At 48.1% G+C, this 20,187-nt stretch overlaps 1 protein-coding gene across 3 annotated transcripts; it reads right to left on the bottom strand.

The window, feature by feature from the left end:
* Window positions 1-1,676: 1,676 nt before the first annotated feature.
* Window positions 1,677-20,141, bottom strand: DDX24 (DEAD-box helicase 24). 3 transcript variants are annotated; one of them, XM_005222213.5, is made up of 9 exons: window positions 20,059-20,141; window positions 18,164-18,880; window positions 11,282-11,794; window positions 10,058-10,211; window positions 9,220-9,735; window positions 7,666-7,741; window positions 4,252-4,440; window positions 2,822-2,951; window positions 1,677-2,217 (listed from the first exon to the last, which is right to left on the bottom strand). In XM_005222213.5, exons 2-9 carry the CDS (start codon window positions 18,876-18,878, stop codon window positions 1,952-1,954), a joined length of 2,559 nt encoding a protein of 852 aa, XP_005222270.1. In that variant the 5' UTR covers window positions 18,879-18,880; window positions 20,059-20,141; the 3' UTR covers window positions 1,677-1,951. The 3 variants fall into 3 exon arrangements, with proteins under 3 accessions (XP_005222270.1, XP_005222271.1, NP_001092515.1); XM_005222214.4 differs by having other exon boundaries at window positions 18,164-18,883; window positions 19,151-20,141; NM_001099045.1 differs by having other exon boundaries at window positions 18,164-18,883; window positions 20,059-20,123.
* Between the last annotated feature and the right edge of the window lie 46 nt (window positions 20,142-20,187).

Genomic DNA, 20,187 nt, shown 5'->3' on the forward strand with positions numbered 1-20,187 from the left:
CTGTTAGGGGGCAAGGACAGGATGTCAAAGGACATCAGTGGGTCTGTTTGGCCTGTGACGAGTGTCCTCAGGCCTCTCAAGGCTCAGGAGCTGCTGAGGGACCTTGAGTCTGCTTGTACCTCCACTGCTCTCATCTGGAAAATGGGAGAGCCCCTGCCGTCCTGACAGCTGTCACTCAGAAGCCGACTTCACAGTCTCCTCCACGTCACTGGTGATGCTGGGAAGACATCCTTTAAAACAGGGGGTTTCTGGTGGCTCAATGGTGAAGAATCTGCCTGCCAATGCAGGAGACATGGGTCCTATCCCTGGTCCAGGAAAATCAGTGCCCCACATGCCACGGGGCAACTAAGCCCATGCCCCACAACCAGCCTGTGCTCTAGAGCCCAGGAACCACAACTACTAAAGCCCCTCAGCCTAGAGCCCAGGCTCCTCCACGAAAAAACAGGAGAAGCCACCAAGATGAGAAGCCTGTACACTGCAACTAGAGAGGAGCCCTGCTCACTGCAAACTAGAGAAAGCCTGCGCACAGCAACAAAACCCAGCACAGCCAAAACAAACAAAACACTTAAAAAAAAGGCATACCAAAAAAAAAAATAAAAACCAAAGCAGTTTTCTAAATTTGCCTTTGACCTACAAGGAAATGCCCAGGGTTCTAATCCTAGCTCTGAGCAAGTCTTAACCACTGAGCATGAGCTTTCTCAACTACAACAAAGGGTGTAAGACTTATGTCCCAGGGCCTTGACAGAAACTAAATGATAATTAAAGCAGATAGAAAGCACCGAAGCAACACCCAGTGATACCTGAATCTGAGTTCAGGCCAACACCCTGTTGCAGTTACCTACAGGGGCTACAGGGATACAGCTGCCAACTACGAGGCCACGGGAACACCTTTTGAAGCACAGACTTAGCTGTGCAGGAATGTCTGCTTCTCCCATGCCTGTGGCTACTCACCCAGACTGACCGGCGAACCTGCGGTGGTGCCGGGAGGTCACATGTCCCCTCAGCTCCTATTTACACCAGGCCCAGATCTTAGCACAAGGGCTGCCAGGGGAAATAAAGCAGCTTCTGTTCTCAGGGAGCCCAGCAAGATACCAGATCGCAGTGCAGCCAGTGCTGTGGGTGTCTACAGGAGGAACACCTCACCTCCTGGGGTTCAGGGGCCAGCATTGCTCAGGGGTGGGAAAAGGCAAACAGGCCAAGGGAAATGCTGGGACAAAGGTTCGGGGAAAGGAATGGGGGCATGAGAGCGTGGGCAGCAACCATTCTGTCATACAGAGGAGGGAAGCTGAGAGACCAGGCTGGAGACCGGCCAGAGCCAAACCTGCACGCCTCACGGTCAGACTCCGCATACTGCTCCTGGCTTCCCCACAAGGGGCTCAGTGAGGTTAAGGAAGCTGTGTTCTCTAGGAACCCAAGAGCAGCAATCTCTACCCTGCCCACCTCCCAAGGAGGCTCAGACAAGACAACAGCTGTGAGGCAGAAAGAGCGAAGAAACTGCTAGGATTCTGCTATGGAGAACAGCGGGAACACACGCTGGGGACCCAGGCAGAAATGACTCCATCGTGATCGGCGAAACTCACCACCTCTGCTTGATCCACACTGTGAGCAGGCTGCAGCCAGAGGCCTGGACGGCACCCCCTCCCCGGCTCTGGCAGAAACTCAAGATGACACGTTGGTTCTGACCATTGTTTTTAATTGAGAAAATCAAGTTACATATATAAGAAGCCTGTAAACACTGAAATGCAGAAATATATAAGCTGGCACACAGAATTCGTACTCTGAAACAACACAAATCTGCATGAGGTCTGTCCTGCTGTGAGGGGTGGCGTGGAAGAGAGGGGGATTTCTGGAACCAGAGCTGACACTGGGTGAGATCCAAGGCGGGAGGGTTTCCATACAAGCACGAGCACAGACACGGCACGGCCGCCAGCTGACTCTGGCCTGGGGGCGGTCAGCCTGCACTTGTGCTCGGCTGCGGCTGCTCCTGCGGCTGCTGCTTTTTCTTCTTCTTCTTCTTCTGTTTGGAAAGGCAGCTCAGCGCGGACTCACCCTTTCTTGGGGCAGACGTGAGCAGGGGCAGCTTGCCTGACTGAGTGGGATACTTGGTTTTCAGGTCATCTTTAAACAGCGGCTGCGAAAGTAAATGGCGCAGCTCCTTCTTCAGGATCTTCATCTGCTTTTGTCTCCGACGCTCTTCCTGCTCATCAACTTTTCCTCCTTGAAACACAATTCAAAATAGATCGCATTTACTATGACTTAGCAGCAGCAGCAGCAGCAGCAGCAGCAGCATAGGAGCATTTTCTTTCCCTTGATGGATAATACTCATGATGAAAAAATGTTTTGGACCTCTTGGGGAGACAGGGCTCCTAGGTTCTCTGCAGAGGCCAGTGTTGGCTAACTTCCAACAGTTTAGGAGAACCACTCAGGGCCACCCTGTCCTTCAACCCCATGAGGCAGGTACTTTATGCCCTGGTTTTATAAATGAGGACAGCATAGGTACAACAGAGTTGAGTAACCTGACCTGGTCACATAGCTAGTTAAGAGAATAGGCAGCAAACACCTGCAGTCTGCTCTCAGAGCCTGCCCTGACTTCCCCCATCTCTCCACACAAGGGATGGAACTACAGCCTCCAGACATGATGGCAACGGCTCAGGGGTTTAGGCTCATCTGAGATTAGGGCTTCTCGCAAAGGAGGAGGAGGCATCCTGCTGGTTTTGAGGGGACCCATGGCGGTGGGGGAGGCTCCAACAGACAGAAGTTGAAGGGAAAAACCAAAGCTAAAAGCTGATGGACCCTTCCTCAAGCCCATCTGGCTCCTTACCCCTATACATTTCTTCTTCCAGCTCAATCTCCAGGGCAGCCGCGGCCTGCTCGATCCAAGAGTTGTGCAGACAAGCCTGGAAGTTCCGATACTCCGCTTTTTCAATCTGTCGAGCTAAACGGATTCGCTCCTAGGGGCAAGGTAGAGAAAGTATTCATCCGACAGAGGGTTCAGGCCTCTGGGGAATAAAGGCTCATTTAAGTTGTGTTTTTAAAAAAACTCTTGACGTCAGTGCTCAGAGAGAGGCACCTCAGCTCCCATCAAAAAGCATTTCTTTGGTCCCTGGTTAAAGTAATCACGACTGGTGAGTGTGTACACACGAACCTCAAAAGCCAGCTTTCCAAGCCAACTTGAACAGCCCCTCTTCCTGGCAGCCCACCTTGGTCAGACTCCCAATCTACACGTGTTCAAAGGGGAAACGTGTTTCCCAGATACCACGGCTGACCTCCACAGCCGAGCTGAGACCTGGAAACACCCCAACAGCAGGGTGAGGGCCCAGCTCTCACTCTACAGGGATAACACAGACCTGTCACAGGACTGCCTCCCCCTGTCCTCCTCCTCCCAAACACTTCGATTCTCCTTATGCGTACTGGGTTCAGACCGCAGTGATAGGAAACACCAAAAAAAAAAAAAAGGGAAAGATCTTGTGATGAAGAACCACGGGAAGCACAGTGGCTCCTAAGCCTCTCTGCAATCTCCATCTGTCCGCCTCATCTCCCACCTCATTTTCCCACACAACTGACATTCCTTTTGAACCAGAGGAGCCAACAGAACTGGAGCCATTCCTTGCTTTTTGCTCCCCCAGTTCCTGGAATTCCATCCTTTCTTCATCTTCTCACATCTCTGCCTGCAGGAGGCTTGTAGGAAACTAAATCCCCTACCCGTGTTACTGTACGCCCACCTGCCCACAGTGCTTCCTCTGCACCTGAACTTCAACCTGCCGCACGACCCAGTGGACTCCTATGGAAAAGCAGCCACCCCGCTTGGGTGCCTGACACGCGACAGCTCATAGTCAGTAGCACTCACTCAAGTGAATGTTTACCGTGTAAAACCCCAAAGGTAGGAACTATAGGCATCAGCTTCAGGGATGTGACAGACCTTCAGTTTCTGCCTCAGTGAGGCACACTGACCCCACTTCCCTACAACCATCCATCCTTCCAGCTATGCTTGCTGCACTGGCCAGCGGGGGGCGGCGGTTGATGGTGGAAGTTTCGGGGGCACAGTAAAGGAAGGGCTCATGAAGAAAGCTCCTCATTCTGGCCATTCGCCCTTTCTTCCCCCCCTTTGAGGAACGGCACCCTCCCATTTCTTTTTTACACAAAACTAGGAACTAGTTTCCAAGAGTGGTACTCCAAGAATCCCACGGCAAAGTCAGGGAGCGGCACAAGCCCTCCCCTCGTCAGCACTGGGCTTCTGGCTTTTCTTTTTACCTTGACTGCATCCATGTACTTTGTCTGCACAGGGAACAGTGGAATGTCCTCATCTTTCTTGAGGGTTTTGTAAATCTTCTTAAAGTTGATCACATCCTCAGGCCCAACCAACATCAGGCTGAGGCCCTCACTGGTGGCACGGGCAGTCCGACCACTTCGGTGGACATAAATCTCTGAGGTGCGAGGGACCTACCAATAAAGAACTGGGAGGTTAACACGTGGCTGTCACCAAACACCGCTCGTCCCCTCAAGGCCAACAACCCAAGGCAGGACTCTCTTCCCTCCCAGCCAGGCAGCTAGAAACCTCGACAGCCCTGTGGAGAGATCAAGCCCTTCTCCCTAGGTCCCACATCCAAACTGTCCCCAGGTTTGGCCCCTTCACTGTGCAGGCTCCGCCCCCTGCCCTGGTTCAGGTTCTCATGACCATCCCAATAAAGAGCAGAAACGGTGGATGTGTCATCCACAGCTAACGTGGCGTGGGAGTGGACGACTGCCCCCCACACCGTGGCGCACACCACTAATCAAGAGCAGTCTTCTCCACGGAGCCCAGGCAAGGCTCAGTGTCTTTCCTAGAGCAGCGCTCCAGGCAGACCCAGTAGATGGTGGAGTAGAGGCTGTGTGCTCAAAATCAAAACTAACCGCTGAAAAACCGTCAACAGGAGAATGTTGGATCCCACTGAAAAAAGATACCCCACACCCAAAGGCGAAGGAGAAGCCCCAACAAAATGGTAGGAGGGGCAAAACTGTGTTTAGAATCAAATCCCATGCCCGCCAGAGATGCTTGGAGGGCTCAAACAAAACCACGTACACACCAGGACCCAGAGACACCACGGAGACTGAGCCAGACCTGCCTTTGAGGATTTGAGTGTCTCCTGCAGAGGCACAGGTTGGCAGTGATGTGCTGCGGGGACAGGGGCTCTGGCTGCAGCAGACCTGGGAGGTGCGGTGTGTGGCCTAAGTCCTCTTGGAGAAGGTCACCATTAACCCCACCATAGAGCCGCTGAGCAGATGACCCACAGACTGGAGAACAATTACACCAAGGAAGTTCTCGCACTGTTGCAAAAGTTTTAGGGCCCACAACAGATTTACCAACCTGGGGATCTGGCAAAAGGACTGAAAACCCCCAGGGAATGTGACTTTGAAGGTCAGGGGGATTTGATTACAGAACTTGCACAGGACTGGGGTAACAGACTCTTGGAGGGCACAAACAAAACCTTGTGTGCACCAGGACCCAGGAGAAAGGAGCAGGGACCCCACAAGAGACAGCCAGACTCGCCGGTCAGTGTCCAGGAGCCTCCAGTGGAGGCGTGGGTCAGCAGTGGCCTGCCGTGGGGTCAGGGGCACTGACTGCAACAGTTCTGGTAGCTGCAGCATGCTGGCTTAAGTCCTTTTGAAGGAGGTCTCCATTACCCCTACCATATTTGGCCTCAGGACAAACCACAGTGGAGAGAACACAGCCCCACCCATCAACAGAAAATTGTATTAAAGATTTCCTGAGCATGGCCCCGCCCTTCAAGGCAAGACCCAGACTTCCCATAGCCTGTCCCTCTCATCAGGAAGCTTCCACAAGCCTTTTATCCTTATCCATCACAGGGAAGAAAGAATGAAAACCACAATCACAGAAAACTAACCAAACTGATCACATGGATCACAGCCTTGTGTAATTCAGTGAACTATGAGCCATGCCCTGTAGGGCCACCCAAGACAGATGGGTCATGGTGGAGAGGTCTGACAGAACGTGGTCCACTGGAGAATGAAATGGCAAACCACTTAAGCATTCTTGCCTTGAGAATCCATGAACAGTATGAAAAGGCAGAAAGATATGACACTGAAAGATGAACTCCCCAGGTTGGTAAGTGCCCAATATGCTACTGGAGAAGAGTGGAGAAACAGCTCCAGAAAGAATGAAGACGCTGAGACAAAGCAAAAACAACACCCAGTTGTGGATGTGACTGGTGATGGAAGTAAAGTCCGATGCTGTAAAGAACAACATTGCACAGGAATGTGGAATGTTAGGTCCATGAATCAAGGCAAATGGAAGTGGTCAAACAGGAGACAGACAGCAAGAGTAAACATCGACATTTTAGGAATCAGTGAACTAAAATGGACCAGAATGGGCAAATTTAATTCAGTGCCTAACCCATGGTTCATGATGGTGCGAGACGTGAAATATCCTTCACTTCCTCTTAGAGCACACACCCCCTCTTCTCACTGCCCAGCAACAGCCCTCTACCACACGTTCTCTCCTCCTTCCGTCCCTACCTCTACATGCCGGAATCCTCTCCATCCCTAAATGCCAAGCATCTTTTAGAAAGCACTTTCCAACCTAACCTCCCACACCAGAAGTTATCTCTTTGTCCAACTTTATTTTGCCACTTTCTAGTATCTTCTGCCTTAAATTATGGCTGCAGGCATCTCACCTCCTCTAGTGGATTTGATACTTCTTAGGGGCTGGGAACTGTATTTCGTTCATCTGGATACTTCCCACAGACTGACCTGGACTCTCCCAAAAAGAGGAAGAATAAAGATTTGCTCAACTGAACTGGCACCCTCAAAGACTGTTAAAAGTGTGAAAGATTTAAAGGAAAAAAAAAGAAAGCAAGAAGGATTTAAAAGGAGAAATAATTACACCAGTTACTGAGTACTTACACGGTGCCAGGTAATCCATCAGCCTAAGTTCATCTCATCAGAATAACCCCATGAAGTAGGCAGCAGCAGAGTACTTACACGGTGCTAGGAGTAATCCATCAGCATTAGTTCATCTCATCAGAATAACCCCATGAAGTAGGCAGCAGCATCACCACTCCCAATTTACAAAGACACTGAAACCAAAGACACTAAGTAACATGCCAAAAGCTAACCCACTGAGAAGCAGCCAAGAAGCATTCAAAGGCTGGAAGTGAGGTTTGAGAGCCCATGCTCCTAACCACCACTCTCTGCTAATTCTTGCTAGGTTCACGCACGAATATTAACGTCCGCATCAACAGGAGCTAACACTTAGGAAGTGCCGCCTGGCTTTCTAAAGTCCTCACACATAATAACCTATTTCACCTTGCAGGACTTAACCACCACAGTCTTTTCTCTCTTGCAGGGTAATCATTTTACATGCTTAACTTTACTACGCCCACTTCACAGAAGAAACTAAGACTCCTACCTGCCAGTATTACATAGCCTACCCAAGTCAAAAAGAGAGGGCCTATTTGACACCAGACAATGCCAAGAGGTTTGGGAGAATAAATCTCACCACAGTCACGTGGAAGCAGCTAGCTGGTCACCAGACACCAGTGGTATTCTCTGCTGCATGAGGCCTTGGGACCAACAACTCTCCTTCTCCCTGCTCTCTCCCTCAACCTTGGCTTTAAGAAGTCCCTGCTCAATGCCGGGAGATGCCCACAAATTCCCCGATGTCCCGACCTGGTAATGGATGACATGCTGGACTTTTGGAATATCCAGGCCCCGAGCTGCCACGTCTGTCGCCAGGAGCACACAACTGTGGTAGAGAGAGAAAACTTATTAATAACAACTAACAGCTATCATAACCAACTCCTTACCACAATCGAGTACTCTAAATACTACAACCCTTACTAACACTCTACAAGATAACACTATTATGTACATATCTCCCTTTGAGAAATGAAAAAACTGAGGCTCAGAGATACTAACCTCCCAAGATACATACATGCCTATTCGGCTGTGGAGCCAGGATCCAAACCTGGGTTTCACTGGCCACAATCAATAAAGCCACACTCTGCAACAACACAGACTACTTTAAGTGAATTAAATAGGGTCATATTCTAGGTCTGTGACTTCGTCTCCCATCACCCTCCCACTTCATTCCCTCAGTCACACAGGTAGACATCCTTGCTTTTGCTCAAACATGCCAGATCTGCTCTTGCCTCCAAGTCTTTGCTTAGCGTACTTCAGGCCAGAATGGTTTTCCTCAGATAGTCACATTTCCTTACTTTCTTCCACGCTCTGCTCCAATCTCACCTTATGAGAAAAGCCTCCCAGACCACACACCCGCAGTCTGCTCAACTCCCTGTGTAACTTTACTTCTTAGCACCTAGCGCCACTTGACAAGCTATATACTTACTTTTCCCTCCACATGGATGTCAACTCCCTGAGAGCAGGGACTTTGCATTATGCACTATTCTATTACCAGGCCCTATGGCACCCCACTCCAGTACTCTTGCCTGGAAAATCCCATGGACGGAGGAGCCTGGAAGGCTGCAGTCCATGGGGTCGCTGAGGGTCGGACATGACTGAGCGACTTCACTTTCACTTTTCACTTTCATGCATTGGAGAAGAAAATGGCAACCCACTCCAGTGTTCTTGCCTGGAGAATCCCAGAGACAGGGGGGCCTAGTGGGCTGTCATTTATGGGGTCGCACAGAGTCGGACACGACTGAAGTGACTTAGCAGCAGCAGCAGCACAGTAGCAGGTTCAAAACAAACACTCAATACTATGTACTGGATGATGTTTCATAATGTATGTGTAGTTTGAGGAGAGTCAAAAGCACTTGAGATATGTTTTAAAAATAAATGTACTAGATGAGAGTGAACCTGCCTCATGCTGTGCAAAATTTTAAAAAAGGCTGGGGGCTGCTGCTGCTACTGCTAAGTTGCGTCAGTCGTGTCCGACTCTGTGCGACCCCATAGACAGCAGCCCACCAGGCTCCCCCGTCCCTGGGATTCTCCAGGCAAGAACACTGGAGTGGGCTGCTGTTTCCTTCTCCAAGGCATGAACGTGAAAAGCCAAAGTGAAGTCGCTCAGTCGTGTCCGACTCGTAGCGACCCCAAGGACTGCAGCCCACCAGGCTCCTCCATCCATGGGATTTTCCAGGCAAGAGTACTGGAGTGGGGTGCCGTTGCTACCTTCTACTAATAAGGCTCCCAAGAGAGAAGGTAGCTTCCCACCCTCCTGGCAACCTGGACCCAGTGGCCAGTCTGTGCACAGGCCTGACTTACTCCTCCAGATGGGCAAACTGCTCCAGGTTTCTAAGCCTCTGCTTCTGGTGCATGCAGGCATGCAGGGTCAGTGGCATGATATCCAGGACTTTGAGGAGCCCGGAGAGGCGCTTGATGCAGGAGATACTGTTGGCAAACACTAAGGTGCGGCCTGGATACTGCATCAGGAAGTAGTACAGATACAAGTCTTTCTCGTCAGTCTCACAATGGATCTTGGTCTCTGTCAGCGTCTCTACCGTAGCCTCCTTTCTTGTGAGGTCAATGACCTTGGGCTTGCCCCTCATGCCAATCTTCTGCATGAGGAGGTCAAGTTTGGCAGTTTTGTCCATTTTCTTAGCGTGCTTCTTGTGAAGGATACGGGCAGGAGCTTGATGTACCAGGGTCAGTGTGGCGGAAAAAACAAGGGTCTGTCTCTTTGGGTTGTACTGGGAATCACTGAGCATCTCTAGCAGCTGTGAGAGCTCAGCAAAGTGGCCTTTCTCAACCATCCGGTCAGCCTCATCGATCACCAGGCACCTACAGATCCAGACAGACCCGTGATCACCAGGTTAGCAGCAGGAAAGAGGAGTCACCACAGCATACTCTGCCAGTGCCCACCCCCCTACCCCTGGCCAACCCAAGACAAACACCACTTTCACCACCTCCACCAGGGCCCTCAACTAACCTCCTTCACACATGCTTGGTTTTCTAAAGGCCAAGTCTCTAGTACCTAGTAGGGTACCTAGTATCAAGGCTTAGTACCCCACAATGGCACTTTGTGACAGGGAGGATGCACTGTGCCAAGTCACCTCAGGCCCACTTCAGAACAAGGGGTGGGGGAAAAGGGAGGTACTCTCACCTGAGCTGCCGAAGGTTGCTCAAATGAGGGTGCTTTTCTTTAACTAGCTCCCACAGCCGGCCTGGAGTGGCAATCACGATCTCAGGCTGGCGGTTCAGCATCCTCTGCTGTTTCTGCGTGGACATTCCACCAACCAGAATAGCGGTTTTAATGCCTATGGTTCACACAACACGAGGGACAGTGTTAGTCTGATTGCTTATTTCTTCCACCGTGGACACCAGTGCCCCCAGATTAGCAAAGGCTGCCAGTCAGCGGCACAGCTCCCCTCTCCAGGGGAGTGCTAAGAGCTGGCCTGGGCTGCTGATGCTATTACTGGAGGGCTTACTGGGTCTGCTATGATCTAGGCCTGGCCTACTCCCCCAACCTCATTTTTTTCTACTCTTTCCCCTCACCCGCAACAGTAGCGCTGGATTTGAGCCCAGGGATGGTGACATCCAAGGCTCTGGAGAAGCAGACCAGTGGCACACTGCAGTGCTGGGAAGATGGAACCAGCAGCTGTGACACTTCTCCCAGGGGAATTCCTGCCCGTCCCCCTCAATCCAGATTCATCTCAATCTCCTCTAATGCCTAGTGTTCTCTTCTCTCCAGTGGAGGACTTCTCAAGGTGTCCAGTGTGGGAGGAACAAAAAAGATCATGCAGGCAAAGTGCTTAGTCAAGTGCCTCACATACACAGTAAGAGCTCGGTAAAGAATCGTTCCTTTTACTATAAAATTGAAACCCCCACTATGCAGCCTTTCCCAAGGAATTCCCTGAGAAAATTTAAGTGCTAATGCCCTAAAGCAGAAGTCCGCACACTTTTTTGAACAGTCACCAGTTGTGACCCTGTGTGTGGGCTAAACGGTCTCTGTCACAACTACTAGCTCTATTCCACTCTTCACTGGTGGTGCAAAAGTGGCCATGGACAATGTGTAAATACATGGGTGTGGCAGCACTTTATTTACCAGAAAAAAATAAACCACCCCCTAAACGGTGGTTTGCCAAACCCCTCCAAGTATCCACTGTATTCCGTAAGGTAACTAAGCGCTTATGCAGCTAGAACAGGGTTAGCTATGTGTCATCCTTGGGAGAATTAAGAATGTGTCACTCAAACAGTTTTCTGTCCGGCTTAATTTTCTGGCAAATCAAATTCCCTCTAGAGGGCGGGAGGCACAGCTCATTCACCTCTACCACCCCCACCACTGCGATCCTTTCAGGAAACATTTATTCAATGAATTAAACCTCACTTGTAAACTTGGCCACAGCATCGACGTGTTGTTTGACCTGAACAGCGAGCTCTCGAGTGGGAGTCAGAACCAGTCCAAGCAGAGGACGCTTCGGCGGCACAGTGCTGCCACCCAATTCTTGTTTCAACTTTCCAGCCTGCTCTTCATCATGCTTTTCCACCTGGTTGTCTTCCTGTTCGGGGGTGGGCTTCTCCCTGATCAGGGAAGAAGGCCCTTCACCAGCGTCACCATCACCGTCACGGGACGGCAGCCCCGGGTCTGAGGCGGCAGCTCCAATACTGGTTCCTGCCTGGCTGGGTGGTGTTCCAGTCTTCGCTCCGACCTCACTGGGAGGTGCTTCCCCCTCAATTCCAATCTCATCAGGCAAAGCTCCAGGCGCAGCTCCAGCCTCATTACCGGTCTCCCCAGGTGGAGCTCCTGTGTTACTTATTGCTGGGGTAGGCTTCTTCTTCACCTGCCACCGCAGCACTGCGTCAATCATTGGAATGGCAAAGGCAAGAGTTTTCCCACTTCCTTAAAAGCAGAACAAAGAAACAAACAAAAGCAGTGTGATCAACAGAGGTACACTCTTGCCTGAGGTTCTATTCTTACTCGGAATAAGGGACCCTGAAATAGCCAAGTGCCACCCTGACCAATGCAAAGCTCCTTCCACCCTACGCCGGTATCCCAACTGCACTGCACCCAGAGGGCACGCGTATACTTAGGCACCTGAGGGTGCGTCCGACAGACAGCACTGAGCTGAGGCCAACAGTAACCGGAGACAAATGTCCAAACAATGAGACCCAAAGAGGCAGGTGAGTTGTGGGTGTGAGTGTTTTGCTGCTGTTGTGGAGGAACATAAAACTGAAGGGTAAAAAATGGAAATCTGTATAATACGTTCCCAACACGTTTCTTTGGTGGAGGAGATAATGAAAGAAAGTTTTCTTAGTTTTCAAGGAAACTTTAAAGCTTTTGTGTACGCTTGAACATTTTCAAACTAGCCTCTGAATGTGTATGGAGCCCATCTATGTCGTCAAAAAACAAAATGAAACAAAATACCTCAGGCTGAGAATTTAAAGTGATTCCAAAATTACAATGCCCCAGGCAGAAGCAAATAAGTGATCTCTATGTGAAGAAGCTTTTATCACAGGCCTCAAAAAACTCACAGATGATTTTTCAGAGTAAATGAGCTGAGTTCTTGCTTATAGTACCTTGTTCCTTAGAGCTGCCCATTTTCTGAGATGACTTCTATCGCATATTTCAGGAAGAAAAATGCCAATTCTACACACACTCCTTCAGAAAACTGAAGAGAACACTTCAAGTCTTTCTGAGCCCAGTATTACCCTGATTTCAAAACCAAAGACATTAGAAGAAAACTACAAATATCCCATTAAGAGAAATTAAAAAAATCATCAACAGAATTTTAGCAAATCAAATCCAACAATGTATAAATGGAATAATATATTGCAACTAAATTCAGTTTATCATCAACAAATTGAAAATGAAAAAAATATACATCCCATATATGCAGAAAAGGCATTTAAAAAAAATACCACCACCATTCCTGATAAGACTCTTTCTCCAACTAGAAATAGATGAGAATTTTCTCAACCTGACAGAAGCTAAATATGATAAACCTACTGCTAACATCATATTTAATGATGAAACACTGAACATTTTTCCCCAAATCAGGGACAAAGCAACGGTGCCCACAAGTTTTAGCCAGTGTGATAAGAAAAAAGTAAACAAAATGCAACCAGACCAGATGACATAATCACCTTTGTAGAAAATCCTATGTAATCTTCAGGAAACCAGTTAATTATACCAAGTTGCAGGATACAAGATCAATATAAATAAACGCATACTTCTATTTACTAGCAACAGAAATAGGAAATTTTAAATTGCTATTTACAAAAGCATCAACAATATGAAATAGTTAAGGATAAAGCTAGCGGAAGTATATACACTGAAAACTACAAACAGCAGTAAGAAAAAGCAAAGACCTAAAAAATTGGAGAGATATACTGCATTCATGGACTGGAAGATTCTAGACTGTCTAGATGTCACATCCTCAGTTGGCTCTATAACCAATGCAATCTTAATCAGAATACTAGCTGGCTTTTTTGAAGAAACTGAAAAGCTGACTTTAAAATTCATATTGAAACGCAAAGGGCCTCAGTTCAGTTCAGCCGCTAAGTCGTGTCCGACTCTTTGCAGCCCCATGGACTGCAGTACGACAGGCTTCCCTGTCCATCATCAACTCCCAGAGCCTACTCAAACTCACGTTCATTCAGTCAGTGATACCACCCAACCATCTCATCCTCTGTCATCCCCTTCTCCCACCTTCAGTCTTTCCCAGCATCAGGGTCTTTTCCAATGAGTCAGTTCTTCACATCAGGTGGCCAAAGTATTGGAGTTTCAGCTTCAGCATCAGTCCTTCCAATGAATATTCAGGACTGATTTCCTTGAGAATTCACTGGTTTGATCTCCTTGCAGCTCAAGGGACTCTCAAGAGTCTTCTCCAACACCATAATTCAAAAGCATCAGTTCTTCAGCACTCAGCTTTCTTTATAGTCCAACTCTCATATCCATACATGACTACTGGAAAAACCATAGCTTTGACTAGATGGACCTTTGTTGGCAAAGTCATGTCTCTGCTTTTTAATATGTTATCGAGTTTGGTCATAGTTTCCTTCCAAGGAGCAAGCGTCACTTAATTTCATGGCTGCAGTCACCAGAATAGCCAAAACAACTTTTAAAAAGAACAAAGTTGGAGGACTTACACTACTTGACTTTAAGACTTGCACTAAAGCTACACTATCCAACACTGTGAGGTGTTGGGAAAACAGTAAAGATAGACAAATGGGTCAATGGAAAAGAGAAGACTCCAGAAATAAACCCACACCTATATTGTTACCAATTTTCAAAAAAGATGTGAAGGCAATTTAGTGGGGAAAGAGTTTTTCAACAAACAATGCTGGAGTAATTAGATATCCATATGCAAAACAAAACCAAATCTTTGATCCATATTTCTGACCACAAAAGTTAACACAGGAACAATCCGACTGAAACACAGAACCTAAAACTAAACTAGTAACACCTCCACAAGAAAACGTAAGAGAAAATCTTTGTGATCTTGTGTTAGGCAAAAGATTCTCAGGAAAGCAAATCTGTAAAAGATCATTTAAACTTCACCAAAATAGTAACTCCTGCTCTTCAGAAGAGAACTAAAAGATAAGGCACAAACTAGGGGAGAAAAATGCACACCATATATCTGATACAGGAGGTGTATCTACAACATATAATAAATTCAGTAATAAAACCACAACCCAATTGAAACACAGGCAAAAGAACTAAGCAGGTATCACCAAAGATGATGACATGGATGACAATTAAGCACTTGAAAAGATGCTACTTCACTAGTTACTTTGGAAATACCAATTAAAGCCACAAGGAAGTAACACTAAAAATTTTTAAATCCAAATTAAAGACCGACCACACTAAGCCCTGGCAAGGACACGGATCAATTCAAACTCATAAGTTGGTGATTATGTAAAATGGTACAATCACTTTGGAAAACTCCTAAGAAGTTACATTTACAAAAGACCTAGCGATTCCACATCTAGGTATTCAGCCAATGAATCAAAGCATACATCCAAAGACTGATATGCCAATATTTATGATAGTTTTACTTGTAAACGCCAAAAACTAGAAAGACCAGAACCATCCATCAACACAGATAAACAAACTGCACTATATCCATTCAGTGGAATGCCGCTTATCAGGGGAAAGAAACGAACCACTGGTATCTGCAATAACACGGTTGAATCTCAAAGGATGCTGAGTTAAAGCGCAAGGTTCTCCCTCCCCAAAATACATATTTGTAGGATCTATTTTAAAATTCCAGAAAATGCAAACTAATCTATAGCGATAAAAAGACTATTAGAGGTTATCTGGGGATGGACAAGGAGCGGACCAGAGAAGGCGGGATTCTTAAGGGGCCTAACATCTTTTGGGGGTGATGGGTAAGTTCATTACCGGCACTGGCAGCAGTCCGTCTACAGCAGTTTGTCTCTGAGACTTGGACCTGTGGATCCACAGCACTCAAGAGAAACAGCCTGAGAGGATCTGCGGTATAAGCCCAAACACCAATCTCTAGGCGCAGTGGCTCACACCTGGCCTCTGCCTCCAGGCCTCTCTGCACATACCCAAGTCCTGCAGCAGCACTGAACAGCACACAGATCTGGTCTAGAATCCTAGCACTACTGCTTTCAGTGGGGTAGTTTTAGGGACTGTCTATCCTCAGTGAGGCTGAGTTTCCTCTTCAGTAATATGGGAATAAAAATGGCATCCACCTCACAGTGGTTGTGAGAACTTTCATCAATATAACGCATGTAACACACAACTGTTACCTCCATTCCCCTTTCCTGGGGCTTCCTCCCTCTTCCATCTTTGTGACTTTTATACAGGACCTCACCTCAAGTTCCCTGACCACTCTTCCAGAAATCTAAGGCACAAAGTTTCTAGATGGTCTATTTCTGAAACAGAGTAGGACCCAATAGTTCTTCCCCATCATACCCTCTGCCTGCCTTTTGTCTGTGGAAAAACTTGAGCCAAACAGTAAGTTTAATGAGAGAAGTGAGAAAATGCAGAAAAAAAGGAAAGCAGTCCAACAAGACTAAATAATAATAGTTTAGTCAATAAACACAGTTAAGGACCTTTAGTTCCTTCTCAAGGGCTACAGATAATATTCTGAGCCACATCCTGTGAGCTGTCTTGTAGATACTGAAACTCCCACCAGATGAAAGAAGTTAACTGCATGATGACTGGACGGTAGCCGTGACATTGTTGTTATTTACTCACTAAGTTATGACCTACTTTTGTGACCCCTTGAACTGTAGCCCCCCAGGCTCCTCAGTCCATGGGATTTCCCAGGCAAAAATATTAGAAGTGGATTGCTATTTCCTTTTCCAGGGCATCTTCCCAACCTAGGGATCAAACCTGCATCTCCTGCATTGGCAGATGCATTCTTTACACTGAGCTACCAGGGAAGCCCATAAGCGGCCACGTTTCTGAGAACCGGCCTCAAGAAAACTGAAACAAACAGACCTTGGAGCTGAAATTAAATGAACTTAAAACAGTCAAAATGAGGCTGGTCAGACTACCAATGACCAAGTTCAAGATGTCTGTCAGAGCTGACTGTGCTGTTTCTGCATGAAGCCCCCTCCCTCTGTCTATAAAAGTTCTTGCCCACTGGTTGTCATGGGGTGGCAGGGGGAAAGCCAGCCTTTGGACAGGAGTCTTCCCCCACTCCCCATTGCTGGTATCCAAAATAAAGCAAACTTTCCTTTCCACCAACCTGGCCTCTTCATTGGCTTTTGAGGAGCGAGCAGCCGCCCCACTTTGGTTACAGGTCTATGCCATACAATATAGTAGCCACTAGCCACATACAGCTATCAAGCACTTAAAATGTGGCTGCTCTAAACTGAGATGGGTTCAAAATACACGTCAGATTTTGAAAAGAGTATAAACATTAGAACGTAAAATATCTAATTAATAATTTTACATTAATTAACACTGAAATGTTATGTAATGGTTAAATATACTATTAAATTTAATCTTCACTTTTTAAAAATACCTTTTATAATATGGCTCCTAGGGAATTTTAAATTACACATGAGGCTTGCATAGCATATGTTATTTCTAATGGTTACTGTTGGTCAAGTTGGACTAATAGTTTCAGGTCTGTTTGCTCCTTACCCCCATCAACAGTTTAGTCTCCCAGGGTGTCAACCTAGCATCGCTTCAGAAAGCCGCAGACGGCCCGGGTATGAGGGACCTTTAAACAATGCCTAGTTCAACAGTCACGCCTGCCCAAATTTGCCTACAAAATCCACCCAATGGTTATTACACACTCGAAACCTTCCAATGCCAATAAACCCACCAACTCCCAATGCAGCCCTTTTATCTGTAGACAACTCTTGAGAATTAGACACTTCTTTATACTGATGAAGATCTACCTCTCCAGAGGGCTGATCTTAGTCCCAGTGTACCCCCGAGTCATGCAGAAGAGGTTCAAGAATTGGAAAAAACTACCATTTACAGATCACCTGGGCTTCCCTGGTGGCTCAGCTGGTAAAGAATCTGCCTGCAATGAGGGAGACCTGGGTTTGATCCCTGGGTTGGGAAGATCCCTTGGAGAAGGGAAAGGCTACCCAATCCAGTATTCTGGCCTGAAAAATTCCATGGACTGTATACAGTCCATGGGGGTCGCAAAGAGTAGGACACGACTGGGTGACTTTCACTTTCACAGATTACTTACAATGTACTGTGTAAATTTTAGTTTACTGTTGTTTTTTGTTAGCAGTTTACTATTGTGTAAATGTATAAATTTAGTAAGCATTTACACTTAACCCACATAGCAAAAAGGGCTTCCCTTGTGGCTCAGTGGTAAAGAATTCACCTGCAATATAGGAGATCCAGGTTCAATCCCTGGGTTGGGAAGATTCCCTGAAGAAGGGAAGGGGTATGCGCTCCAGTATTCTTGCCTGAAGAACCCCATGGACAGAGGAGCCTGGAGGGCTACAGTCCATGGGGTTGCAAAGAGTCCGACAGAACTGAACGACTAAGTACACAGCACACAGCAAAAGATGTAGGTACTGAATTTACCTATCTCCATTTAATAATGCAGTCTACAGGGCTGAGAGAAATAAAGTGACCTGCATAGGGCACCAATCAGGAAGTGAGCCATTTCAACCCATAGCTAGCGGACTTCTTAAAGTCTTCATGCAACAGTGCTTTTGTGGTCATGTTCCCAACATTCCCCAGTCTCCCAACCATCCAGCCTGTTAGTGGCCACAAGCCAGAAGCAATCTCGCCCTGGCCAGATAAGAATGCCCTTACCTGTCTCAGCAGCCCCAAGGATGTCCAGTTTGTCACGAATGGCAGGTGCCAAGGTCAGCGCTTGGATTGGTGTGGGGGCAGAGAAGCCTAGAAAGCTGAGTGCTCGGAGAACCGGCTTGGGTACAAACAGATCCTTCCAAGCTGATACATCTGCTTTGTGATCATGCATTTCAGGCATCCACGTTTTTGCTTTTTTGGGCACCTTTGGAGAAGTACCCTGGGAAGGCTCTGATTTTTTTTTCCCTTTCTTTTTCTTCTTTTTTGGTACAGTCTGCGCCAGGCCTTCTGATGCCATCTCCCCTACCTCTGGATCAGGACAAATTGTGCTCTCTCCCTGGGGCGCTGGCTCAGTATCTTTGACCTCAAACGCTTTCTGGGAACTGGTTCCTTCAGTTTCCACATCTTTACTCTTCTTCAACTTCATCTTTTTCTTTGAGGAGCCAGGCTCTCCTTCCTCCTCTCCTTCTGCAACAGCCTGTGCCTTTCTCTTCTTGGGCTCTCCCTTGGAGAAGAGACTGGAGGAACTCTTGGCAGGGGAGACCAACTGATAATCTGTTAGTTCCTCAAAACACACCAAGTCATCCATCTGTCCGTCTGCAAACATATTTGGGTCTATCTTCACCTCCTTCCATTTTCCCACAACCTTGATTCCCTTCTTCTGAAATCTGCCACAGTTTGTTGGCTTCGGCCTTGATTTCTTCTCTTTCAACTTCATGGCTGCTGAAAAGGAAAAAAAATGTTCCATTAGATTGGCAACTGAGAAGCAAAGGATTCTGAGGCAACAAATATTTCCTAAGCAGCTATCAGGTCTTACAAAAAACTAAGGACACAAAGATGGCTCTAACACCAATGCTGCCAGCTGGAGAAGATCACAGAAGGGAAGAAATGTACCCAAGAACACGCAGCTAGGCCTACAACAGAGAGGACACAGGAGGTGTAGCAAAGAGACGAGCTAGATCTAGTTTGGATTTCAGACGCAATACTTACTGCCTGGGTGCCCTTGGCAGGTCCTGCTCAATCCTCTCTGAACCTCAGAGTTTTCATATTTTAGGGGGTCGGCTCTACTGAGTGCACAAAGCTTTCTTCCCTCTCAAATCTTACCCCAAGAGGTCAAATGCCTGTGTCACCACTCTGGCTGTTGCCAAGTGACTTAAAACCCAACCAGCTTTAATCATTACATTTTAGGTAATTTAAAAACCATTGATGCACAACTCGTTTGACTGGAACTTGATCCATGTTCTCCCTTTTTCAGAAAGGAAGAGGAAAATCATAGCTTCCGTGGAAAACAAAAGGAGACCTAGGTTCAAATCTTGACGCGCCACTGGTCAGCTGTGGGTCTGGGGTGGCCGTTATTAATCTCCACGAGTCTCAGTTCCTCGTCTGGAAAATGGGGATGAGAGAGCCTGCGGCTCCTTGGATTGTCACGCCATGACGAAAAAGTGGCGCACGTTCAGAACCGCTTAGCATCGCGCCCCGTGGGCAAAGCACGCCAGCGTGCAGGGAAGGTCCACTCCCACCCCGCATCCGCGACGCCGCGATCACAGACTACCCTCACCAACCGAGGGGAGGCGTGAGGGTCAGGCACAAGCGGGTCGAGGACGCGGAGTGTGACTCGCGGGGTAAGCCCGGGGGTCCCTCCTTCTGGGGCCCGGCCCGGCCCGCACCGGCGCCTCGTCTCAGGCTCGAACGGGCGCACCAAGCGGAGAAACCGAACCAGCCAAGCCCTGACGCCCACTCGGCTGGTTCGGAGGCCCTAGAAGAGGCCCCCAGAGCAGGGTCGGCCAGGGCGCTTGACAAGGCCGGCGGCCACCCCTCTCTGGTCCCGAGAACCCGAGGGCCTGGAGGAGCCCGCAGCGAGAGCCCGCCCCCAGCCCCGCTCCGGCTCCGGCACTCACCGCGAGGCTACCCTGCCGCGGCCCCCTCAGACGCCCGGCAAACGCGCCCAAGCACGCAGCACCGGCGTGCCGCGGCAGCGTCCGCCGCAGTTCCGGGGCGGGGCTTGCACGCAGGCACGCGTGCGCGTA

The sequence above is a fragment of the Bos taurus genome, chromosome 21 (genome assembly GCF_002263795.3).
Source record: "Bos taurus isolate L1 Dominette 01449 registration number 42190680 breed Hereford chromosome 21, ARS-UCD2.0, whole genome shotgun sequence".
Taxonomy (NCBI): domain Eukaryota; kingdom Metazoa; phylum Chordata; class Mammalia; order Artiodactyla; family Bovidae; genus Bos; species Bos taurus.

Bases quoted from the DNA above. Each gene is read 5' to 3' on its own strand.
- DDX24 (XM_005222213.5), bottom strand. From the start codon at position 18,878: ATGAAGTTGAAAGAGAAGAAATCAAGGCCGAAGCCAACAAACTGTGGC. The intron at 11,795-18,163 runs GTAAGGGCATTC...TCTGCTTTTAAG, and splicing joins CCTTGGGGCTGCTGAGACAG to GAAGTGGGAAAACTCTTGCC. The intron at 7,742-9,219 runs GTAAGTCAGGCC...TCTCTACCACAG, and splicing joins CAGTTTGCCCATCTGGAGGA to TTGTGTGCTCCTGGCGACAG.